Source organism: Macaca mulatta, chromosome 13 (assembly GCF_049350105.2).
Source record: "Macaca mulatta isolate MMU2019108-1 chromosome 13, T2T-MMU8v2.0, whole genome shotgun sequence".
Lineage (NCBI taxonomy): Eukaryota > Metazoa > Chordata > Mammalia > Primates > Cercopithecidae > Macaca > Macaca mulatta.
Genome location: NC_133418.1, coordinates 63,801,190 through 63,823,685, shown reverse-complemented (window position 1 = coordinate 63,823,685; position 22,496 = coordinate 63,801,190). Strand labels below are relative to the sequence as shown.

Sequence of the window (22,496 nt, the reverse complement as noted above, 5' to 3'; positions counted from 1 at the left end):
TAGTCAGGAGTAGATTGAGGCAGCCTTCCAGCACAGCATGACTCAGCAGGTTTGGTGCGCAGGCGCGCAACCCCACACATTATGTAACCACACCACGTGAGGCACATTAGGTGATCACTCACATGAACTTGCGCTTGGCTTGGAGCCACTATTGTCTGTAAAAGGTATAACTATCCTGCTGATGCTGTACATATGGCTCATGCCTGGGCTTTTGCCCAGAGAGAGAGAGAATAAAGCCATGTCCAAAACTCCCTATGACTCCCTGAGTGTTCTTTCAGCTACCCGCCACTCATCAACCCACTCCCTTCAGTCTTCAGCTTGGGCTGGAACCTGACAGTTGGTGTGACAGGTGGCCCCAAAAAGAATTCAGATGAAACTTTTTGTGCTAAAGCTTTATTTTCATCCCTTCATAATCTGCATAAGTCTTACATGATAATTCATTTGTAAATACCAAATTAAGTGGGCAAAAAAGCTCATGGCAATAGTCCAGGGTCTTTACTGCTAAGATTTGGGAAAATATTAGGGTGCTGGGATACTTTTTTTTCCATTCAGTAAACAATTCTTAAAGACCCTTAAAGAAGGTCCACCTATGCGATAGGCAACAAATTATAAGAGGGATGTGGTTTGAAGTGTTTCTCTTTCCTCCTTGCAAGTCAGGGAGCTGGAAGGGTCAGCCATGTCTCATCTAGACCATGTGTTTGTCATGATCAAAGCATGTTTATCTTAAGGTCTTTCAGAGAGAAGGATGGATTTCTAGCTGGTCTGTCAAAAAAGGGTTTGCTGGCTGAGTGTGGTGGTTCACGTCTGTAATCTCAGCACTTTGGGAGGCTGAGGCAGATGGATTGCTCGAGCTCAGGAGTTTGAGACTAGCCTTGGCAACATGGCCAAACTTCATCTCCACAAAAAATACAAAAAAATTAGCCAGGCATGGTGGTACATACCTGTAGTCCCAGCTACTTGGGAGGCTGAGGCAGGAGGATTGCTTGAGCCCAGGAGGTAAAGGCTACAGTGAGCCATGATCACACTACTGCACTATAGCCTGGGCAACAAAGTAAGACTCTGTCTCACAAAAAAAAAAAAAAGTTTTCTAATTATGCTAGGAGCCTCATTCCAAAGAGTAACATCATTCATGCCCTGCAGTTTTTCCTGACGTGTAACACAATTTCCTGCAATTGAAATCACAAGACTTTATGCTGCCTTTGACCTGACAGGCCTGTTGAGACAAGGAAAACATAAACCTGATGGAACCTGACTCATCCCACGAACCTAGGCTCGTTAATACCTAAATTCAAAAACAATACAACTGTCATTCAGTCTTTGTAAAATGGCTGCTGTTGATTTACTTTATCTAGGCCTGAACTTTATTCCAGGACACTTTATAGGTTAAGAGAGAAGCCAAACACTTGCCAGTGATTACTACTGAAGAAGCACTGGATGTGGAAGATGTGTTTTAATTTCCTCATATTCCCCCAAAGAGGCCAAGGCAGAGGTGTACCAAGGTCAGGGCTTAGGTGCATTCATTTAGTTTCAGTTGTTTTGAATTTCCCCAGGAAAGAACAGTCATTTTTTTACTTTATTTTTTATTTTCTTAGGCAGAATCTCACTCTTTCACCCAGGCTGGAGTGCAGTAGTGTGATCTCAGCTCACTGCAACCTCCGCCTCCTGGGTTCAAGCGATTCGTGCCTCAGCCTTCTAAGTAGCTGGGACTATAGGTGTGCACCAACAGGACTGGCTAATTTTCGTATTTTTAGTAGATACAGGGTCTCACCATGTTGCCCAGGCTGGTCTTGAATTCCTGACTGCAAGTTATTCGCCTGCCTCAGTCTCCCAGAGTGCTGGGATTGCAGGCACGCGCCACTACACCCGGCAGAGCAGTCATCTTGAGAGAGGACAGGCAGATATTCTTGAGTGCTTTGGCCGAAATCCAGCCCAGGCCAGTGGCACCCAGAACGTGATGATCCCTGTTCACAGGAAGCCTATGGCCAAGAGGTCCAGACTTGGTAGTGATTAACAAAACATAGAAATTTTTCTTACCACCTCCAAGAACTCTATTCATGAATGTCAGTGTATTAAATATATGGCCGAGTACAGTGGCTCCTGCCTATAATCCCAGCACTTTGGGAATCCCAGGCAGGAGGGGCACTTGAGCCCAGGAGTTCAAGACCAGCCTGGGCCACGTAGTGAGAATCCCATCTCTAAAAATATATTAAAAAATAACCGAGCATGGTGGCCCATACCTGTGGTCCCAGCTACTCAGGACACTGAAATGGGAGGGTTGCTTGAGCCTGGGAGGTTGAGGCTGTGCTCCAGCCTGGGTGACAGGGTGAGACCCCCTCTCTCTCAAAAAAAAAGAGAATAAAATATGAAGATTAGGTCAGGTGGGGTGGCTTATGCCTATAATCCCAGGACTTTGGGAGACCAAGGTGGGCAGATCATTTGAGCCCAGAAGGTTAAGGCTGCCGTAAACTGATTGTGCTACTGTAATCTAGCCTAGTTGACAAAGAAAGCCCCTATCTCAAAAAAAAAAAGAAATAAAGTATGAAGATTGTAACACTTACTCTCTGCTTTGAATACTGCCAACAGATGATCTGAAATTAATTCTTCCACTGAAGATTCCAGCTTTCTTTCTCCATCAATTATCCAAGGAGTTTGTGGTAGATTCCTGGAGTATTTATTATACCTCCCTGAGAAAGAAACAATCAGGCAGCCTGGATGGAATGGAGTAATTAACATAACAGGATAAAAAGAGAAGCAACAACTATAAGGGCCAATATCCTAAGTGCTACGATATAAAACAAGGCCTATCCTTTACCTAATTAACAACTCAATTTGGAGACCTGGGACACAGACATGTAGAGAATTAAATAAAAAGGTTTAAAGTAACAATAAAATAGATGAGTAAATATATGATATGAATGGTGCATCAAATGAGTTTGAAAGGAATGCTCAATATATTTAATTTGATTGGCTGACTGAACAAATTATATAATATTATTAATGTACCAAGGATTAAAAAAAAAAAAAACACAACCAAATTTGCTTTTACACCTGATGAATAAAGCTACAGTAAGGCAGGTAGCTTTCATTGCCCTAGGATAGGATATTATAGTCAGGGCTGAAGAGCAATTTCACTTCAGCCATTACTATAAAACAGTTGTAACTTTCGAACAAAAATTTGTCTGCCAGATTACCTTTAGGGAAAGTCAATGAACAATTTCTTTCCAGTGGAAGCCAAGTGTTTAGTCATTTTGGAGATAATAAATTGTTTTTTCAAGTTTGCTTTTATGTTATAAAACAGCCTCTGTCCTGCTGTTTTTCTCCAAACCAGTTTTGGGTCTCTGCATCTACCCATATTTCTACTTGGCCATCTCTGATGAAAACTATTAAAACCTAGGAAGTGTCATTTCCTTTTGGCATGGCATTTAAAATAACTGATCTCCTAAGTGATCCTTTAGAATGCCCACAAAACCTAAAATAAGTTTGGCTATTGATTCTACTTCTCAAGAGAGTAAACTTATTAGAATCTAATAACAGCAATAAGAATAAAATAGAACAGGAGTCAGTTGAGTTTTCAGAAAGGAGAGTACATTCACAGTGTATGTATATTCTAGACTAAATATTTTACCAGCCACAAAAACAGCACCATGAGCACATTCAATTTCAAGAACAGTGCATACAGCCTTTGGTGAGTTTGGAGGACAAGGAAACTGCCTGCAAAACAAAATAAATTTTATAGCTATTTTCCAGACATAATATTGAATCACAAAACTTAGATGAATCAGCATCGTCTGAGACATACACAGAGCCCAAGTCTCTCGCTAACTTTTAGTTTCAGAACAATAAAGGTCTTGCAGGCCTGTGGAGTAACAATTTTAACATATGAGAGTGGCAGTAAGTAAATAAGGGCTCTGCTGCTACCTTTCACCCTTGGGAGGCCTTATCTTCCTAGGCAAAAACTGCAATTACTTTTGCACCAACCTAATACTTTCCAATAGTCTCAAGATTTGAGGGAAAAATCCATACAAAGGAAGTGGAAGCCCCGTCAGGCTCTTTAACCATTTTGCTGTCCATGGTCATGTGCAGTTTACTGCTGACTCTACCCCCCTTATCACATCATTGTTTGAAATGTATTGAAGGATCTTCTGGAAAGAAAACTACAGTAATATTTTATTTAATAAAATGAATGTACCAAGAATTAAAATGTAAGGTTTATTGCATTTATTTTATTTTACCATATTTTAACAAGTGAGGAAACTCATGAGCCTTCCTCTCCCTTTTCTGGAGATGAACGATACTAGGAAATACAGGACTAAGGATGTAATGGGCGTAGCACTGGGCTAGAATGTCAGGAAATCTGGCTCCAGATCTACTCTATTACTAGCTTAGGCAAGTCAACTCCCTCTTTGGACACAATACCCTCTTCTAAAAGATCAAGAAGTTAGACCTGATTTGGCTGGGCACAGTGGCTCACGCCTGTAATCCCAGCACTTCGGGAGGATGAGGCGGTTGGATCACCTGAGGTCAGGAGTTCAAGACCTGCCTGGCCAACATGGCGAAACCCTGTCTCTACTAAAAATACAAAAAATTAGCCGGGCAGTGGTGGTGCATGCCTATAATCCCAGCTACTTGGGAGGCTGAGGCAGGAGAATCACTAGAACCCAAGAGGCAGAGGTTGCAGTGAGCTGAGATTGCTCCACTGCACTCCAGCCTGGGCAACAAAGGTGAAACTCCATCTCAAAAAATAAATATATATATATTTTTAAAAGACGTTACACTTGATATTAATTTGACAAACATTTACTGAACACCACTATATGACAGGTACTGCATCGGGGTTGGAGAGATAACAATGACTAAGACACAATCCTGGCCCCTGAAATATATCATCTTGTTTCAGAGATAATCCAGCTTATCTCTAACATTCCCTTTATTCTAAAATTTCATGACGCTTCTTTGTTTCTATACTTCTACTTACTTAAGGAAATCCTCTTCTTTTATCTTATTCAAGGCTTTCATAACTGCCATTCTAGTGAATACAGACTATATAGGGTAAAATGAGAAGAAAATACATTTTATTATCCAGACAAGAAAACGTCAGATGTGAAACATAGAACATGGTTGGAGAAATTGTATCATTTCATTACATCATTTCATATACTTAACATGGAGAAATACTTAAGCTTTTTAAGAAAATAAATAAAACTTAAGCATTCATGTCAGTTCTGCAACTGGCACACCTCTATAACCCTTCTCTTCAATCTGGTCTATGTCTATAATAACAGGTAGATCCAGCAGAACAGGTCTTCTTCACCACACTGTCCCACTTCTCTCAAATTATGGTATAATTCAAATACAAAAAAATGATGACATTGTAGGAAGTGTGATTTAATTTTTTTTTCCCTTGACTTCAACAGGAATTTAGATTGATTCAGCTACCTTTTCTTTCCTACATCCCTTCAGAGGTCACAGTATGTAATTTAGGAGTTGGCTGCCAGGGTAAAGGGTAAAGCAGAGTCAACCTGCCAGCCCTGGCATCTAGCAACTCAGTCTCACTCACCAGCCACAGAATAAGCAAATCCACTGTACTGAACAGAAGGGCATCTACAACAAATGTTCCACTTGGATTTTTTAAGATAAGAAAAGCCAAACTGCATGGTAGATATACTAGAACTAATTAGTGCATATATACATGGCTTACTATGATAAATCACAATTATTTCTTCTGTTACGAGAAATCACATTTGACTGAAAAGGATTACAATGGAGGCAGCTCAACAGTTTATCACCAGTCAAAGGAATGATTTTTTCAAAATCATATTCTAGGGACCACCATGGCATTCTACAAGATACCATAGGGTTACAACTGAAATTAAGTGCCTGTTTGATAAGATATGAAATCTTAGGACTGAAAAAAATCTCAAAAGGTCATTCAATTTGCTCCCAGCCATGAGGCAAGCAAACTATACTTGAGTCTACAACTCCCACTGGCCAAATGGTGTGGTGTCTATGATGCTTTAACAAAAATCTCTTAATCCTATTACTTGATGCCTATTATTATATTTCCTCAAGGGTAAATAAAATAAAACTAGGTCTTCAATATAGATACATCTTACAGGTTATTTGGGCAGAGCTTCCCAACTGGCGTGGCAAAGCAGTGGACTATGGTTGTGCCAAGATGTTGATCTCTTTAGTTCAGAAGGGCTGCTGGGCAGGGCCTCAGACAATGGAAACCCCAGTCCTGTTGCTGCCAATCTGAAGCAACTCCATCCTGTTACGCTCAGGGTGCTGAACAAACATGGTAATATTTTAGATGTGCCACGATAAGAGAAAAGTAGGGAGGCGCTGCTTTCGGCTTGGTCTGCATTTCTAATTATTTCTGCACAGGGCATTAGGCAAATGTTACAAACTTCTTTCCCCCAGTTCTAAAAGGCCCAGCAATTAGTCAAAGCAAGAGGCAAAGCCAACAGATGTATATTTGACAATGAGTTTATGTTCTTTTTAACAATCACAGCAACAAAATGAATGTAAGTAAAACTGTAGGAATGCCTAAGTCTGTGTACGAAACCACCTACGAAACTGACGCATGAAAGATGACCAATATCGCACCACATCATTCTATCCTGACATGATACGAGCTAAGAGTGTATGTTAACTAACTTGTCCATTAACATGAAGATTAGCTAACATTAAGATGATAAGGAAGAGTTTGAATAAAACACCCTTTTTGCAAATGTAGCCAGAAAGAGGCCATGTTAATTCAGGACTGTCCTAAATAAAACAACTTACTTTGGTTTATATATTGTAAACCTCAATTTCTGGAAAATAGGTATCAGCTGAAAGTTTGGAATGCTACTGACACTTACCATTGATTTTCCCAGATGATGTAATTTGGGGTATTAAAATCTAAACGTCGAATTTAATAAGTAATAGTAATATCACCGAAACATTGATTCTAAATTTAACACCGTCAGGGGAACAATCTAGACACTGACACAAACATGAGGATGTTTGTGTGCTACAACTTCCTAGCCGGAGGTGAAGGTTGAAAAAGTTGAAAAAAAATAAAAATTAATGTAGCAAATGGAAATATTTAAAGACTGATTCTTAGTATAATAGAGTTGCCATGTTTCTAATGCATATCCTTTTTGTTGGAAATTTGAATATTCAGCTCAGACAAAACTCACTCAAGAGTAAGAAGCAGGAACCTTTCCTTACCTGTTTGTTTTTGGCTGGCTTAAAACAATCTGGGCATATCGCAGCTCTAAAATAAAATTCAAGTTAATGTAAAAGGTTGAGTTTATTTTGGGGTAGATATAATTCAAATATATTTAATACAAAATGGCTGCTAAACTCAGGACATCAGGAGCAGACAAAATGAGTCCCTGTAGGAGCTACGTCGGTTTGCCCAGGAACCTATGTTCAAGGACACGTTTTATTTTATTTTTTGAGGGCACATTTTAAACCTACTAAGACATAACAAGTTCTGAAATGCTTATTAGGAAGCATTTCCTATGCTTATGAGAAGCAATACTATTTTCATGAAAACCAAACAGCATTAACAATTTTACACCACTGACGTTGTTTACATGGCAACTTACAGGAAGTGGCAATCCTCAACTGTTTCTGGGTGAGCAAAGACCACACTCACTTCAAACAAGCTCTAAAAATTATAAAGACAGTTTAAAAATGAGCAAAAGGAAACTAACATCTAACAACTTATGAATGGAAATAGAAATTAATTCTCAAACATTGGCTCAGAAAAGAATGACCAGAAAAACTGGAAATACTACTGCTCTCAAATCAACTTGTTCACAGGGCAGCTGTAAAGGAAATGGTTTTTGTTTTTTTTTTTAACTTCTAAAACTCAGTCATTAGTGATCCTACCAAAAAAGTTTTAAAATAAATTTGTATGCTTTTTGGACAAATGTGTAAATTAGGTGTGAAGATGAATGAGAATTTACAGAATTGAAAATAAATAATAATGCAAAGAAATGAAGAATTATTCTGCCAATACTATGATTTAAATTATTAGCAAGGCAAAAAACATACATTCAGATCCCTAAAAACCGTATGAAGCTTTTTTTAAAGTGCTCAAACGTCTTAATGTATTTGTAATTTTTTTGTTTTATTTCAAAAATTATACACTTAAGTCATAAAATGATCAAATACAAGGTAGTTTTTCAATCCCACTCCACTGAAGCAGAACCATTAACAATTTGATGTTTTTTCTAGACATTTTTGTGAATATAAATGTATATGTATTATTTTTTAAGACATGCTTTTGAAAAATTGCTTTAATATTATATCATGGAAATCTTTTCAACTCTAGGGACTGTCAGACATTTAAGCTGTAGAAAATTTTTCTATAACAATAACAACAAAAAATGCTACAGTGAACATCCTTGTACACCAAAAAAGCATGATTTTATACTTTTACCTCCATGGAGAATACACAAAATTCCCATATGGGGGAAGTGTGTGTGGGGAGAATAGCTAAAAATGCCATACTATGTTACAATTTTGTCTTTATATTTACTGAGTTCTTTGGATCGTTAGTAGACCTATTAGCTACTCTAGAATCACAATAATGAAGAGCTGTTTTTTTGTTGTTGTTTTTTTTTTTGCTCCTTATTCTAATCTATACAATAATTAAAGTGAACAACGCATTCCTTTTATTCAGGGAAACTTCACTCAACCCACATCTTTTGTTTTCTATTTTCTGTTCTCACTTATATGACATGTAAAATTATTTGTGCTTCAAAACTGAAATTTGAGGTAAAAATATTTTGCATTAATGACTTCTCTAACTTCCAAAATACTTTCATTACCTCATTTCCTCTTCATGCTATCTGAGAAGTGGTTTTATTCTCTATTCTCTCAATATTCAGTTTACAGAACAGAGCATATTCTTACAGAAGGAAGTATTACTGCATAATTCAGAATGGTTTTGAAAAACTGTTTAGCTTTAGTAGGCGGTTTTGTGATTTTATTTGAATAGGGGTGTATCTGATATTCAGGGAATTTCCTTCTAGCAAAATGATGAAACAATGAGGCCATAATATTAAAACCTAATTTAAGATGACCTTCCTGTTTTCACATCTGGAAGCCTGTTGAGTCTTCCCTGAAATTCAATACATTTCAGAGACTGAGGTAAGGTCTGCTCTGGAAAAGGGAAATGTTCTGCTTTCAAAGGCAGTTACTGCCTAAAAGTAAACAGGGGGATTTGAGATACCAACAAGGTAGGATTGAGCCCATACTCATTGTAGTTGAATAGGTTCTGTCCATGCATTTGAAAACAAGACTAGCCACAGATAAACCAAAATTAAATAGTCCAGAGTTGACTCTACATTTGCTTGCAGTTATTTATATGTTGCTTTGCATCAAGTCTGTTCCTCCAATTGAACTATAAATACATTAAAGGCAAAGATTCATTTCTAACCTTTTAAGGTCAATTAGGGCACCTGGTACCTTCATAAGTGTCTTAGGTCATGAAGAAGTTTTAGGGAAAAAAAAAAAGAAATGCTTTGACTTCAATTTAAGACTATCAGAATTTAACATTTGAAAAGCTTAAAAATCCTTCACTGGATTATTTAAAAAGAAGTTTTTTTGGCTAACCAAAACCCTGCCATATAATTAAGCAAAACTAGTAAAATCAGAGAATAAAATTAACAATGCTGTTGACCCGATACCTTTCCATCAATGGGAACACCCAGTTCCTCTGAAAACAGGGGGTGAGTTATCCATTTGTAGGCTTCTTTTAGCTGAACTATATCATCTCTTCCCAGCGACAGACTCTGCTTTCTGAATAACATAAAAATTAATTCACTGACATGAAAAACTTTACTTTTTCTTTTAAAGGCAAGAATTTATGCAATTATTTTTAAAATATTGAATGAGTGCCTAGTATGTACCAGGCACTATTCTACACATTAAATAGAAAGCAGAGAACAAAGCAGACAAAAATTCCTCACCTCATGGATCTTATACTCTAGTGGAATCATGGAATTACTTTTTTAAAGGCATATAACACAATTTTTAAAGCTTCAAAGTCAAAAGCACACTATTGGGTTTTTCTGAGCTAGAATTGCCAGATTCCAGGATTTGGAATACATCAGAAGACAGAAAGATGGGATAGAGATGATTGTTTACTGCTCACAAACTATAAACTGTGTATTACAATAATCACATCCACATTTTAATGCTTGCTTTTCCTCTCTTGTTGAAAATGGGGCTTACTTTTGGGAAATCAACATAAAAGTTGTACTTTTTAAAAAACTTTACTGATGAAGAAGAAATATTAAATCCTAAAGTATCAATGTTCTGAAATGCTCATCAATGTATTATCAGATAAATAGCTGAATAAAAATTTGACATTCCCCCAAAATATACTCATGAGACAATAAATAGGTTTTGGGAAGTCCCTTTTATAAATTCTAGCTTTAGTTTGTAACCTAAAATTGTGATAGAAAGGAACTTGAGATAAAAGGGATGAAAAACATGGTGTGGTATTATTAAAACTCCTCTACTCTGCTGAGAACACTGGGATATTACTAACAAACTAACAAGCCCACATCATTCAAATAATTAAAACTTCAAACCAGCCTTATGGCTATTTATAGGACTGCTTTTAATGAAAGAGATGTAAGGGCCAACTTATGCATCACCCCTTTTAATGCCCAATTTTCACTGATAGAAATTACTCCTTATAGGCAACATCCATTGTTATTTAAGACCAAAAGACACTACTAACTACAGGTCAAAAACAAAAAGTAATTAAGCTAATGGCTGAATGTAGTTGATCAGAAAAAAAAAAAAAAAAAAAAAAGAATATGCAGATCACTGTTTCTCTAAAAATGCAAAATATGAAATAGTTGACCCCCCCCAAAAAAAAAGAAAGAAAGAAATAGTTGATCTACCCATTCTGTATCCAGCTGAGAATATAACTGGTTACAGAGATAGCTTTTGTATGCTTTGGGATTGTGATTTAACAATGAAATACCCAGATAAACTCTACATCTGACAAATAATCAAATTATTTCTCTATATTCAAGAACTTATCCAAATACTGTGTGAGCTTCATAAACTGTTCCTAAATTCTCTGAATATCAGAAAGATTTCAGGTATTTTAAAAGACTATCCTGATATTGTGTCAACAGTTCAACTATTTAATATTTGCACAAAATAGCATCACAGTTGAAAGTAAATAATATATGAAAATACATTTTAAAGAATAAACATTGAAACAGAAAACACAAGAATGGAAACTATTTTTTAAATTGTTTAGATTCTGGAAAGTCCAAAGGGTTGTTACAAAAGCCAATCCCAAAAGTGAATTAAAACATTATTTAAGAAAACCGGTGTTTTAAATCCTTCACAGTCTTTGACATATATTTAGTGCATTTGAGTTTAGTTTAAAAACTTCAACTATAGGTAATTTTTCCCTCCAGATTATAAAGCCAGAGGAAAGGGTTAACAGACAGCTTGGAAACCTCATCCTTATATATAAAGCAAATATAATACTTAAAATGCCAGATTTCCAATCTGAAAGTTAAATGGGGCTAATAACTTTCCTAATACAATTTGGGCTAAATATTTTCATAGAGGTCCCTACCATATACCAGATTGTCCTTTAGAGGGACTAGTACTCATTAAAGTAAATTCAGTCCCCATTTCATACTTAGTAACTACACTTCTCTTTCTCTTCTCTGTCAGATAAGTGCTTATGAGGGTGTCAGTTGCAATCACTTTTGCTGTAGATACAACACAACCACCATTCTAGAGAAAAGATGAACCGGAATATGCAAGGCAATTAATTTTTTTTGTAAATTCCCTAAATCAATTCTTTAACAGCAATTCCTCCACAATCTTTTCAACCCAGAATGAACTAGGGACACTGAAGGAAAAAAACCAGTGACCTGTGTTTCTTTCTGTTCCATTATCCCTATATCAATCAGAATCTTTAGGAAGAACTAAACTTAGTTTAAAATCCTTTGATAAGAAATAAAAACAAGCCAGGAGCGGTGGCTCACGCCTGTAATCTCAGCACTTTGGGAGGCCGAGGCATGTGGATCACCTGAGGTCAGGAGTTAGAGACCAGCCTGGCCAACATGGTGAAACTCTGGGTCTACTAAAAATACAAAAAATTAACCAGGCGTGGGCGCTTGCCTGTAATCCCAAGACAGTTGGGAGGCTGAGGCAGGAGAATCGCTTGAACCTCGGAGGCAGAGGTTGCAATTAGCTGAGATTGCACCACTGCACTCGAGCCTGGGCAACAGGGGAGAAAATACGTCTAAAAAAAAAAAACCGAAATAGAAACAGTAACTCATTAGCAACATGGATATAAATTGAAAACATTTAGAAAAAAGCATGCTCTGACTATGCTAGCAAATTTCTAAAAACATAGGATCAAGTTTTACTATTACACCAGAATCTAAACCATTTGAGACTAATTTAATAAAACCTAACGAAACCCCCAAACCTTATGTAGTTATTACCCTTTTGAAAATGCAGATATATAACACAAAACAAACAAAAAAGCCAAATTAATTATTTTTCTATAAGTCACTTAACCAAGTATGAGATTCTAAAATAGAAATTTATACCTCTTCCTGGATTTTTCTCTCCAGAGTATACAAGTACTGCCAATAGTCACATGGCCCTTTTTTGTACTGGTATTTTTTTAGTTTCAAACTCCAAAATATTCTGGAGAATTTAAAAAAAAAATTTTTTTTTGAGACGGAGTCTCGCTCTGTCGCCCAGGCTGGAGTGCAGTGGCGCAATCTCAGCTCACTGCAAGCTCCGCCTCCCGGGTTCACGCCATTTTCCTGCCTCAGCCTCCCATGTAGCTGGGACTACAAGCGCCCGCCACCGCACCCGGCTAATTTTTTGTATTTTTAGTAGAGACGGGGTTTCACCATGTTAGCCAGGATGGTCTTGATCTCCTGACCTCGTCGTGATCTGCCCGTCTCGGCCTCCCAAAGTGCTGGGATTACAGGTGTGAGCCATCGCGCCCGGCCAAAAAAATTTTTTTAAACTCAGTTGGGAATCAAATCCTGATTTGAAGGAGGCAATTTAGAGACTTTATCAAACTTACTGTGAATATTCATATGTTTTGTTGCAGAAATATCAGTATGTTTGATTATGTAGTACCACCCCAGAGCCTGGGGGGGAGGAAGGAATGATATACATGATCTTTAACATCATATCACATTTTAAAAATCCAAAAATTTTATATTTCAAAACATCTTTGGCCTCTAAGGGTTTCAGATAAAGGATTGTGAATCTATGTTTTCTATGTCTTACCTATGTGTAAACTCATTGTTGTTCCGCCAGTTATTCACTTTCTATCTTTTATGACACAGCTTTATAGTTTAGTTTCTAAGACCAATATAAAATTTATTTTTAGGCTGTGCGCAGTGGCTCATGCCTGTAATCCCAGTACTTTGGGAGGCCGAGGCAGGTAAATCACCTGAGGTCAGGGGTTCAACACCAGCCTGGACAACATGGTGAAACCCCATCTCTACTAAAAATACAAAAATTAGCCAGGCATGGTGGCAGGCTCCTGTAACCCCAGTTACTAGGGAGGCTGAGGCAGGAGAATCGCTTGAACCAGCGAGGTGGAGGCTGCAGTGAACTGAGATCACACCACTGCACTCCAGCCTGGGTGACAGAGCAAGACTCCATCTCAAAAATAATAATAATAATAATAATTAATAAATAAAATTTATTTTAAAAATATAATTGCCCAAACTACATTACATAAGTACCTAATGCATATAAACATGTGTTTACATTCATATTGAAACACACAAAAAATGAATCTGCTTTAATAAACTACTAATATGTTATGCAAATAAACTAATGAAACAAGGTTGATACCCTAAATGTATACAATAAAAATTGGTTATTTGTGCTGATTTCTCTAGTAGCTAGTGAATGCACTATAAAAATAGAGATGGTAGTAGTAAAAGTACTTTAAGAACCAGGTAGCTTGTATTTAAATGGTAGTAAAAATTCCCTACCTAAATTACTTACCCCATTTCCTGTTTTACCAGCAACCATGCAGCATGCTGTAGGCAATTTAGTCACACCCAGAAAGAGAAAAGGGGGAAACATGTTCAGTGAAATTAAGTCTCGATATCATTACTGAAGTGCTTAACTATTTGCTAATCAAACTCCCCTTTTTAGGTGATGAGTTAGTATTCAAAAATTTACCAGTGACCTCAGTCTCATTTAAAATCAGAAATGAGGTAAGATTTTATTTTGCAATGCTGGTTTACTGTGGCCTAGGAATTTAGCAGGGGTATCCCCCTCCTCCTTACAGATTTCTATTTCTCATTAATGAGGTATGAGTGTTTTTCTTTTTCTTTCTTTTTCTTTTTTTTTTTTTTTTGAGTGGGAGTCTCACTCTGTCACCCAAACTGGAATGTAATGGAAGGATCTCAGCTCACTGCAACCTCTGCTTCCCAGGTTCAAGCAATTCTTCCACCTCAGTCTTCTGAGTAGCTGGGATTACAAGTGCCCGCCACCACACTCGGCTAACTTTTGTATTTTTAGTAGAGACAGGGTTTCGCCATGTTGGCCAGGCTGGTCTCGAACTCCTGACCTCAAGCGATCCACCCGCCTCGGCCTCCCAAAGTGCTGGGATTACAGGCGTGAGCCACCGCGCCCGGCCCAGATTAAATGAAATTTATGCAGGCTGGGCGTGGTGACTCACGCCTGCATTCCCAGCACTATGGGAGGCCGAGACAGGCGGATCACGAGATCAGGAGATCGAGACCATCCTGGCTAACACGGTGAAACTCTGTCTCTACTAAAAAAAAAAAATACAAAAAAATTAGCCGGGCGTGGTGGCGGGGGCCTGTAGTCCCAGCTACTCGGGAGGCTAAGGCAGGAGAATGACGTGAACCCGGGAGGCGGAGCTTGCAGTGAGTCGCTGCACTCCAGCCTGGGCGGCAGAGCGAGGCTCCGTTTCAAGAAAAAAAAAGAAAAGAAATTTATGCCAAATGCTTTGCGTAGTAAGTGACTGACACTGAGATTTCTGTTTCCTGTTAGACTCCCACAGTTTTCACCTTAAAGAAAGGCAATGATATATTCCCCACAGCACACAGTATTTTGTAAACATGACGGAAACATTGTATACGTCAATAATATACCATATGTAGTCTGCTTCTACGTGTCACCAAAAAAGGCCAATGATTATCATTCACATCCACTTCAAGACACGGCTTAATTTATAGATGTGCTGTGGTTTATATGTAGACCTGTCCTTCTAAACTAACAGGACTTCCTTCAAATGACCAGTAGGGTACTATATAGACTCCTAAAGACTGATGATCACTTGGAAAGGTTGACGTGAGCCAAGGAGAATAAATTAATTGCTAGCTAGGCACAGCCTGTTACCAGTGATGGCAGCGTGGACCGTCCAGAGTGGCTGCTGCCATCAGGCCTGCTGCAGCAGGGAGGTGTGGGTGGCGGCGGCAGGAGGGGTTGTGGGAGCAGCAGTGGCGGCGGTGGGACCCCTGTGCTCCACGTTCCCAAGGCAGCCAACTGTGCCACCTCTGCTCTCGCTTGGCCAGCCAGGACCTGTTCTCAGGCCCAAAGCCTCCGTCCCAGCCTCAACCTTGCTCCCCGTCGCCATCTCAGAAGCCCACGAGCACCTGGCCAAAGGCGCAGCCAGGACTCCGTCACAGAGTCAGGTTAATTTGCGTGGGGTTGGCTGGGGCAGCCTCTGCTGTCGGGAAAACGCAAAGAGGCAGGCAATCCCTGGAGTCTCACCCAACTTGCGGCTGCGGACCCAGGCATCTCTGCACTTTCAGGGATTCTGGAAGGCCCCCCCTTCCTCCCACAGGCTTGGAGGTGTCTGCTCCCGCTGCCTGGCCTCTCCCTGCTCCCTGTGCTTGCACCAATCTCTGAGCAAGGTTGGGGCTAAGCCTGGGCACTGTCGCAGCCCAGCCAGGTGTGTGCACACTCAGGGCAGTGCTGACAGGCCAGCTCCATGCTGCCTCAGCCCCCTGCAGACTTTAGGCACCAACAAGCACGGGAGGGAGGCCGAGGAGAGGTTGAGGGCAGTTTGGCCCTGGCCTGCAGGCGCCCCTTGGCAGGAACAGCCGGGGGGCAACGAACAGCAGCAGGAGGCAGACAGGTTCCTGGGCAGAAAGCAGCAAGTCCACAGTGAAGCACCACCTTCAAGTTGGGGAGGGCCTGAAGCCTGGGGGTGGGGCTGCCAGTCCCTGGGACAGGAGTAGGAACTTGTGGTCCTTTATCCAGGCCCACCCATGGCTGCCCATGGACCAACTGGCACACACTTCCTCCCCTCTGAGGCCCATATAAAGCCCCAGACTCAGCCAGACCCAATGAGATGAGGGGACAACCAGCAGCAGAGAGGTGCGACCCACCCCAGGGTCTCTCTGCTCAGAGCTGAAGAAATGACAGACGACCTGCCTGCAGAGAAGAGCTGCCCTCTCTGCTGAGAGGTGAAGAAATGATAGGATGACCTGCCCGCAGAGAGGAGCTACTCTCTCTGCTGAGACCTGAACACTTATCGGGACACCCTGGCTATGCAGAGGAGCTACCCTACCCACTGTAGGTCTTCTCTGAACTGTTCTATCACTTGATAAAGCTCCTTTTGTTTTTTTTTTTTTTTTTTTTTTTTTTTTTTGAGACGGAGTCTCGCTCTGTCACCAGGCTGGAATGCAGTGGTGTGCGATATCAGCTCACTGTAACCTCTGCCTCCCGAGTTCAAGTGTTTCTCCTGCCTCAGCCTCTCGAGTAGCTGGGACTACAGGCGCCCGCCACCATGCCCATAAAGCTCCTTTTCATCTTGCTCATCCTCCACATGTTTGCATACCACATTCTTCCTGGACTCAAGACAAGAACTTGGGACCTGATGAATGGTGGGACTAAAAGAGCTGTAAAACAAACAGGGCTGAAGCACGCCCCTTGCTCACCACGGTGGGGATGCGAAGAGGAGAGAGGAGAGAGGAAGAGAAGAGCTGTGGTCCGGAACCCAGACCGAGGAGCTCCCTGAGCCAGGGCTGTGACACCCTCTTTAGGGCTCTGCGGTTTCTAGCGTCTCCAAGTTTCCAGGTGCCACCATATTCCCTGGGGTCAGCTGTGTAAGCTGTTTATAGTATGTCTGGTCCAGCCGCAGCTTCACAGGGAGCCATGCCTGCCCCTGGAGCTGCCTGCCCCACTGCAGCCAGCGTGCCTGCTGTGTGCAATGGCTGGACCCCATCCTCACTCACACACCCCTCGCTACTCCACGCCTGGCTTGCTCTTGGCAGGCATGGGACCCAGGCATAGCCTCCCAGGCCGAGTGGGCAGAACTAGCCTAGCGGGCCAGAGAAAAACTTGGGCAAAGACGCCACTGTCCACAGAGGCTTCTAGCTGGCGAAGCAACACCCCAAGGATCCCGTAACACCAGTGCCTGAATGTCTCACCAGTACCTTCTGATTTGTTAGTTTGTTTACTCTGCTAGCTCAACCTAATACCATTTATAATAGTAGTATCACAAGACCCCTTCCTTTTTTTTTTTTTTTTTTTTTTTTTTTTTTGAGACGGAGTCTCGCTCTGCCGCCCAGGCTGGAGTGCAGTGGCCGGGTCTCAGCTCACTGCAAGCTCCGCCTCCCGGGTTCACGCCATTCTCCTGCCTCAGCCTCCGGAGTAGCTGGGACTACAGGCGCCCGCCACCGCGCCCGGCTAGTTTTTTGTATTTTTTAGTAGAGACGGGGTTTCACCGTGTTAGCCAGGATGGTCTCGATCTCCTGACCTTGTGATCCTCCCATCTCGGCCTCCCAAAGTGTTGGGATTACAGGCTTGAGCCACCGCGCCCGGCCGACCCCTTCCTTCTTTTCTCTCATTTATTCGAGCCTTATTTCAAAATGCATGGGCATAGTATCATGGTAATTTTTTTTTTTTTTTTTTTTTGAGATGGAAAAAATCACCCAGGGTGGAAAAAACCACCCTGTCACCCAGGCTGGAGTGCCATCACGTGATCTTGGCTCACTGCAACCTCTCCGCCTCCTGGGTTCAAGCAATCCTCCTGCCTCAGCCTCAAGAGTAGCTGGGATTACAGGTGCATGCCACCATGTCCAGCTAATTTTTGTATTTTAGTAGAGACAGGTTTCACCATGTTGGCCAGGATGGTCTCAATATCTTGACCTCATGATCCACCCACCTTGGCCTCCCAAAGTGCTGGGATTACAGGCGCGAGCCACTGTGCCCGGACAGTATCATAGTATTATAATACAGAAACCTAACTTTAGGTTTTACTTAATTTCTGGTACTCAATTTTCTAATGTGTACAATGAGAGGATTACTAAGATGATTGTTATTTAAACTTTTCTGGATGGCTAAAGGTAATCATTTAAAGACACTGTTATTAAACTGTTTTGTAATACACTATTGAGACCTGTGGGACTTAGGGAGCATTCAAAAAAAAAAAAAAAAAGAAGAAGAATGGTCTCCTAAAACTGAAACTTTGTCTTTAATTTTGTCCTGCCCTTCCTTCAGCCTCATTCTTTTTCTTTCTTTCTTTTTTTTTTTTTGAGACGGAGTCTCGATCTGTCGCCCAGGCTGGAGTGCAGTGGCATGATCTCGGCTCACTGCACCCTCCTCCTCCCCGTTTCAAACGATTCTCCTGCCTCAGCCTCCTGAGTAGCTGGGGACTACAGGCACCCACCACCACATCCAGTTAATTTTTATATTTTTAGTAGAGACAGGGTTTCACCATGTTGGCCAGGCTGTTCTCAAACTCCTGACCTTAAGTGATCCACCTGCCTCGGCCTCTCAAAGTGCTGGGATTACAGGCATGAGCTACCGCTCCTGGCCCAGCCTCATTCTTTAAGAGATCAATAAACACGTCCTTATATATACAAAAATATTAATACTTCCCTTGCAGGAATATTGTGAGGATTTAATGTGTTTGTAAAGACCCAAGTCATATTCCTGGCAAATACTGAATAAATGGTAATTAATGCTGTTGTTGAACTGAAACCTTATCTGTACTTTACAAATAATAAAATTCAGATTTATCCCTTAAAAGATTTACAGGACTTGATCTCATTCCATCATATTTCCAAACTGCTTTGCTATAGCTAGTTTTGAAACCTCCAGATTCAATGAAATCTGAGCTATAGAAAACTATCTGTCTCTTCTTTACGGGATCTCAGACTCTTCTGTCTTTTCTTAGTGACCACTGTGTCTCTTCTTTTGAAGCAAATTCTGTTCTCCACAAGTCACTTTCAGGTAATGTCATCAAGTCTGCAATGTAACCTGCCATCCTCTAATTATATAGTAGGGCGGAACTGGAGGTTGCCAAGGGAAACCAGGTAACCATGTGTAATACATGAAATTAAGTCAAATGTCTTTAGTACCCGAGACTTGCTAAAGGGTTTTTCCTTCCTAAGCTTCTGCAGGCTCCCTGCTCCAGCATGCCAACAGATTGGACAGAACTAATCACACAGCAGGGGCTTAAAGGCTGAATCTGAAATCAGTCAGTATTGCTCGATTATCAGTTGTTACCACAAGCTAATAATGCCCTGGACCTGCTTCTGGCAAGGAAAAAGAAGCACATTTTTCCCTTTCAGATCACCAAGATAATCTTAATAAATGTTCTGTCCCTTAGTCAATGTGAAAAAATCCATTCTCTAGAGTAAACAATTAAATTTTTCCTCCCCAACAGAACCAAATGGCATTAAAGTTACCAGGTTTAATCAAATTTGATACCAGAGGCAGTATGTCACCTCCGGAAAACTCAGAAAACATGCAATTAATCTTGGACTATATTTAACTTTATTAGAGAATGTTAGGCAAGTCCTAAATGGGGCTGTTGAATAAGTGCTTGCTAAAGTGCTTGTGTACTCTGCTAACACTAACACACACACCATAGACGAGAAGGTCTATGCCTGGGAATGGTGTTTGAGCTTTCTGAGTTAGAGGTTCATCTAGTACCAAATAATGACAGTGGGTAACAGTAGGACCAGGGATTGAAGTTGATTCAAGCAGAGGTGACAGAGAAAGGATAGAGACAGAGAGAGGTGTTAAAAATGGTGTGTTGCAAAACTACAATTCGGTAAAGTTGGACACTTTGGGGTGTATTATGTGTGTTCATAAGTGAGGTTAGGGGTTCAGCGATTAAAGATGAAACTGGAAAGGTCAGAAGGTTTTGACTGCCAAGCTAGGTCATGACCCCAAAGACTGAAACCATAACATAAGATGTGATTCATTTATGTATATGCCAAGTCTCGCGGCAGCACAAAGAAACATTTGATCTTTAAATCTTCTATAATTCATCAAGTTGCAATATAACCATCATTTTCATACTATTGTTTTTCTTGTGTGGCAGTTTAAGAGGAAAATATGTCTTGTGCCACAATATTTCTTTATCATACATGGGAAAATGTAGTGTGAGAAAGTCATATTTTCTAGAAAAATGAGAGAATGTGTCCAGCCCACTTTTCTCATTTTTGTTGTCTATCTGGCTCTTATAGACATCTGAGTTAGACATCTGAGTCTGTAATTCCTGATGGAGGGAAACAAACACTAGATCAAAAGGCAGGCTCTGCTTCTATTATGTGATCACTAGCAAGGTAGCTTCCCTTTCTGGGTTTCTCAAACCGTAAGAGGAAGGTATTCAATTTATTTAGGGGTACTGCCTATGTGGTGAGATTGCAATTGAGAATGCAAAGATAAAAAATCAGTCTCTGCCCATGAGCAAACCCATGAACTAAGGGAAAAGGATAATAAACATTAAGATATTAATAGTAACAGTAATGAAAATAATTAAAATACAGAGTGGTGGGGGCTGAGACAGAGATACACTTAGGAGGCGCATGTAAAGGATCCTTGGCTCAGTCTTGCAGGAGAAGTGACACCTAATCTGAGCTTTGAAGGATCCGCTACTTAGAATTCATAGGGCAGGCTGGGCTCGGTGGCTCACGCCTATAATCTCAGAACTTTGGGAGGCTGAGGTGGGTGGATCACCTGAGGCCAGGAGTTCGAGACCACCCTGGCCAACATGGTGAAACCCCATATCTACTAAAAATACAAAAATTAGCCAGGTATGGTAGTGTGCACCTGTAATCCCAGCTACTAGGGAGACTGAGGCAGGAGAATCACTTGAACCTGGGAGGCGGAAGTTGCAGTGAGCTGAGACTGCACCACTGTACTCCAGCCTGGGCAACAGGGTGAGACTCCATCTTAAAAAAAAAAAAAAAAAGAATTCACAGGGTAAAGAAATGTGGAAAGTATGTTCCAAACAGAGGCAACCTTAAGGTGCAAATGCCAGAGAGCACTGGGAAGGTTCTAGGGACTACGTCAGTGGTCCCTAAAGAACTGAGCATGTGTGGCTGGGAAATGCAAAGGAGGAAGCAGGACTTAGATCACAGAACTATCGGACCCATACTAAGGGGTTTAGATAAAATTTCCCTTAAGGCAATATGGTGCCACAGAAGGATTTTAAAGAATGAAGTAGCATGATCATATTTGTCTTCAGAAATGCCCATTCTGGTTGCATTGTGAATTAGAAGAAAAAGATGGGAATTAAAGAGAAGGAAGATTTTTCGTAAACTAAAGCAGTAATTCAAGCAAGAAATAATATATTACAGCAATGCTAGTGATGATAAAGAGTAGGCAACTTTAAGAAGTATTGAGGACACAGATTGGCAGGACTTGCTGATTGGCAGTGATGTTGAGGTTTCTAAATCACCACCAATGCCCTTCAAACTATATTCTTTTGAATTTTACACATCTCTTGGACTCATTTATAATAACAAAGATAATATAAATATACTGAGAATAATGACAATAGAAAAATGACAATAGTTGTGTGGGCAGCTGGAGGCATTTAGCAGTACCCCCTGCTCCAAACTCTTCTCCCAACACATACACATACACATACACATACACATACACATACACATAGGCATACATACATACATACAAACATTTATGTAAATTTTTCTTGCACTCTTCATTTGGAAATTGGGTTCAATAAGGAGGTTAGTGACAAGAGAAACTCTTCTTCCTTCTCTCTATCCAGACCACTGCCTAAGATTTCCTCCTTCTCCTCCCCATCCCCAGCCTGCTAGTGCCTTAAACTTCTGCCCCATCAGGGCCTGTGCCTCACTGTGTGTCAGGGTTGTGGCAGCATGCTATAACCTTGAACATCTGCCGCTCCAGGGCCTGCCCCTCACCTTGCGTCTCAGGCGTGGTGGCAGAAAGAGGAAGGTAAGAGAGGAAGGGGGAATATTTTCCTATAACCACTGTTTGATCTACCACTTAGCTGACTCTTGCACCACCACCATCTCCTCCACCCTACCACCTCCCCATCTCAATCCTACTTTCTTCTTTTCCCCCAAAGCCTTGGATGTCAGACCTGTGATTAAATGAATGTAACAGACTGAATCTGGGTGTCTCCTCTGATAAATAAAACTTATGTTGGCCATGTTTAAAAACCCATCAAAATCCTCTTTTCTTTCCCTACACGGTTGAGA

At 40.7% G+C, this 22,496-nt stretch overlaps 1 protein-coding gene across 20 annotated transcripts in view; it reads right to left on the bottom strand.

The window, feature by feature from the left end:
- Positions 1-22,496, bottom strand: part of PUS10 (pseudouridine synthase 10) — an 85,558-nt gene that overhangs the window by 19,231 nt on the left and 43,831 nt on the right. For 9 of the 20 annotated variants that reach the window (XM_001115357.5, XM_015112451.3, XM_015112449.3 and 6 more), the window contains exons 5-11: positions 14,035-14,069; positions 9,690-9,801; positions 7,599-7,660; positions 7,216-7,261; positions 4,976-5,040; positions 3,626-3,711; positions 2,559-2,684 (exon numbers count right to left, since the gene is read on the bottom strand). In XM_001115357.5, coding sequence (XP_001115357.1) covers positions 2,559-2,684; positions 3,626-3,711; positions 4,976-5,040; positions 7,216-7,261; positions 7,599-7,660; positions 9,690-9,801; positions 14,035-14,069 — 532 coding nt within the window. The remainder of the gene's footprint in view (positions 1-2,558; positions 2,685-3,625; positions 3,712-4,975; positions 5,041-7,215; positions 7,262-7,598; positions 7,661-9,689; positions 9,802-14,034; positions 14,070-22,496) is intronic. The other 11 variants (XM_077959528.1, XM_077959526.1, XM_077959524.1 and 8 more) reach the window with 3 other exon arrangements.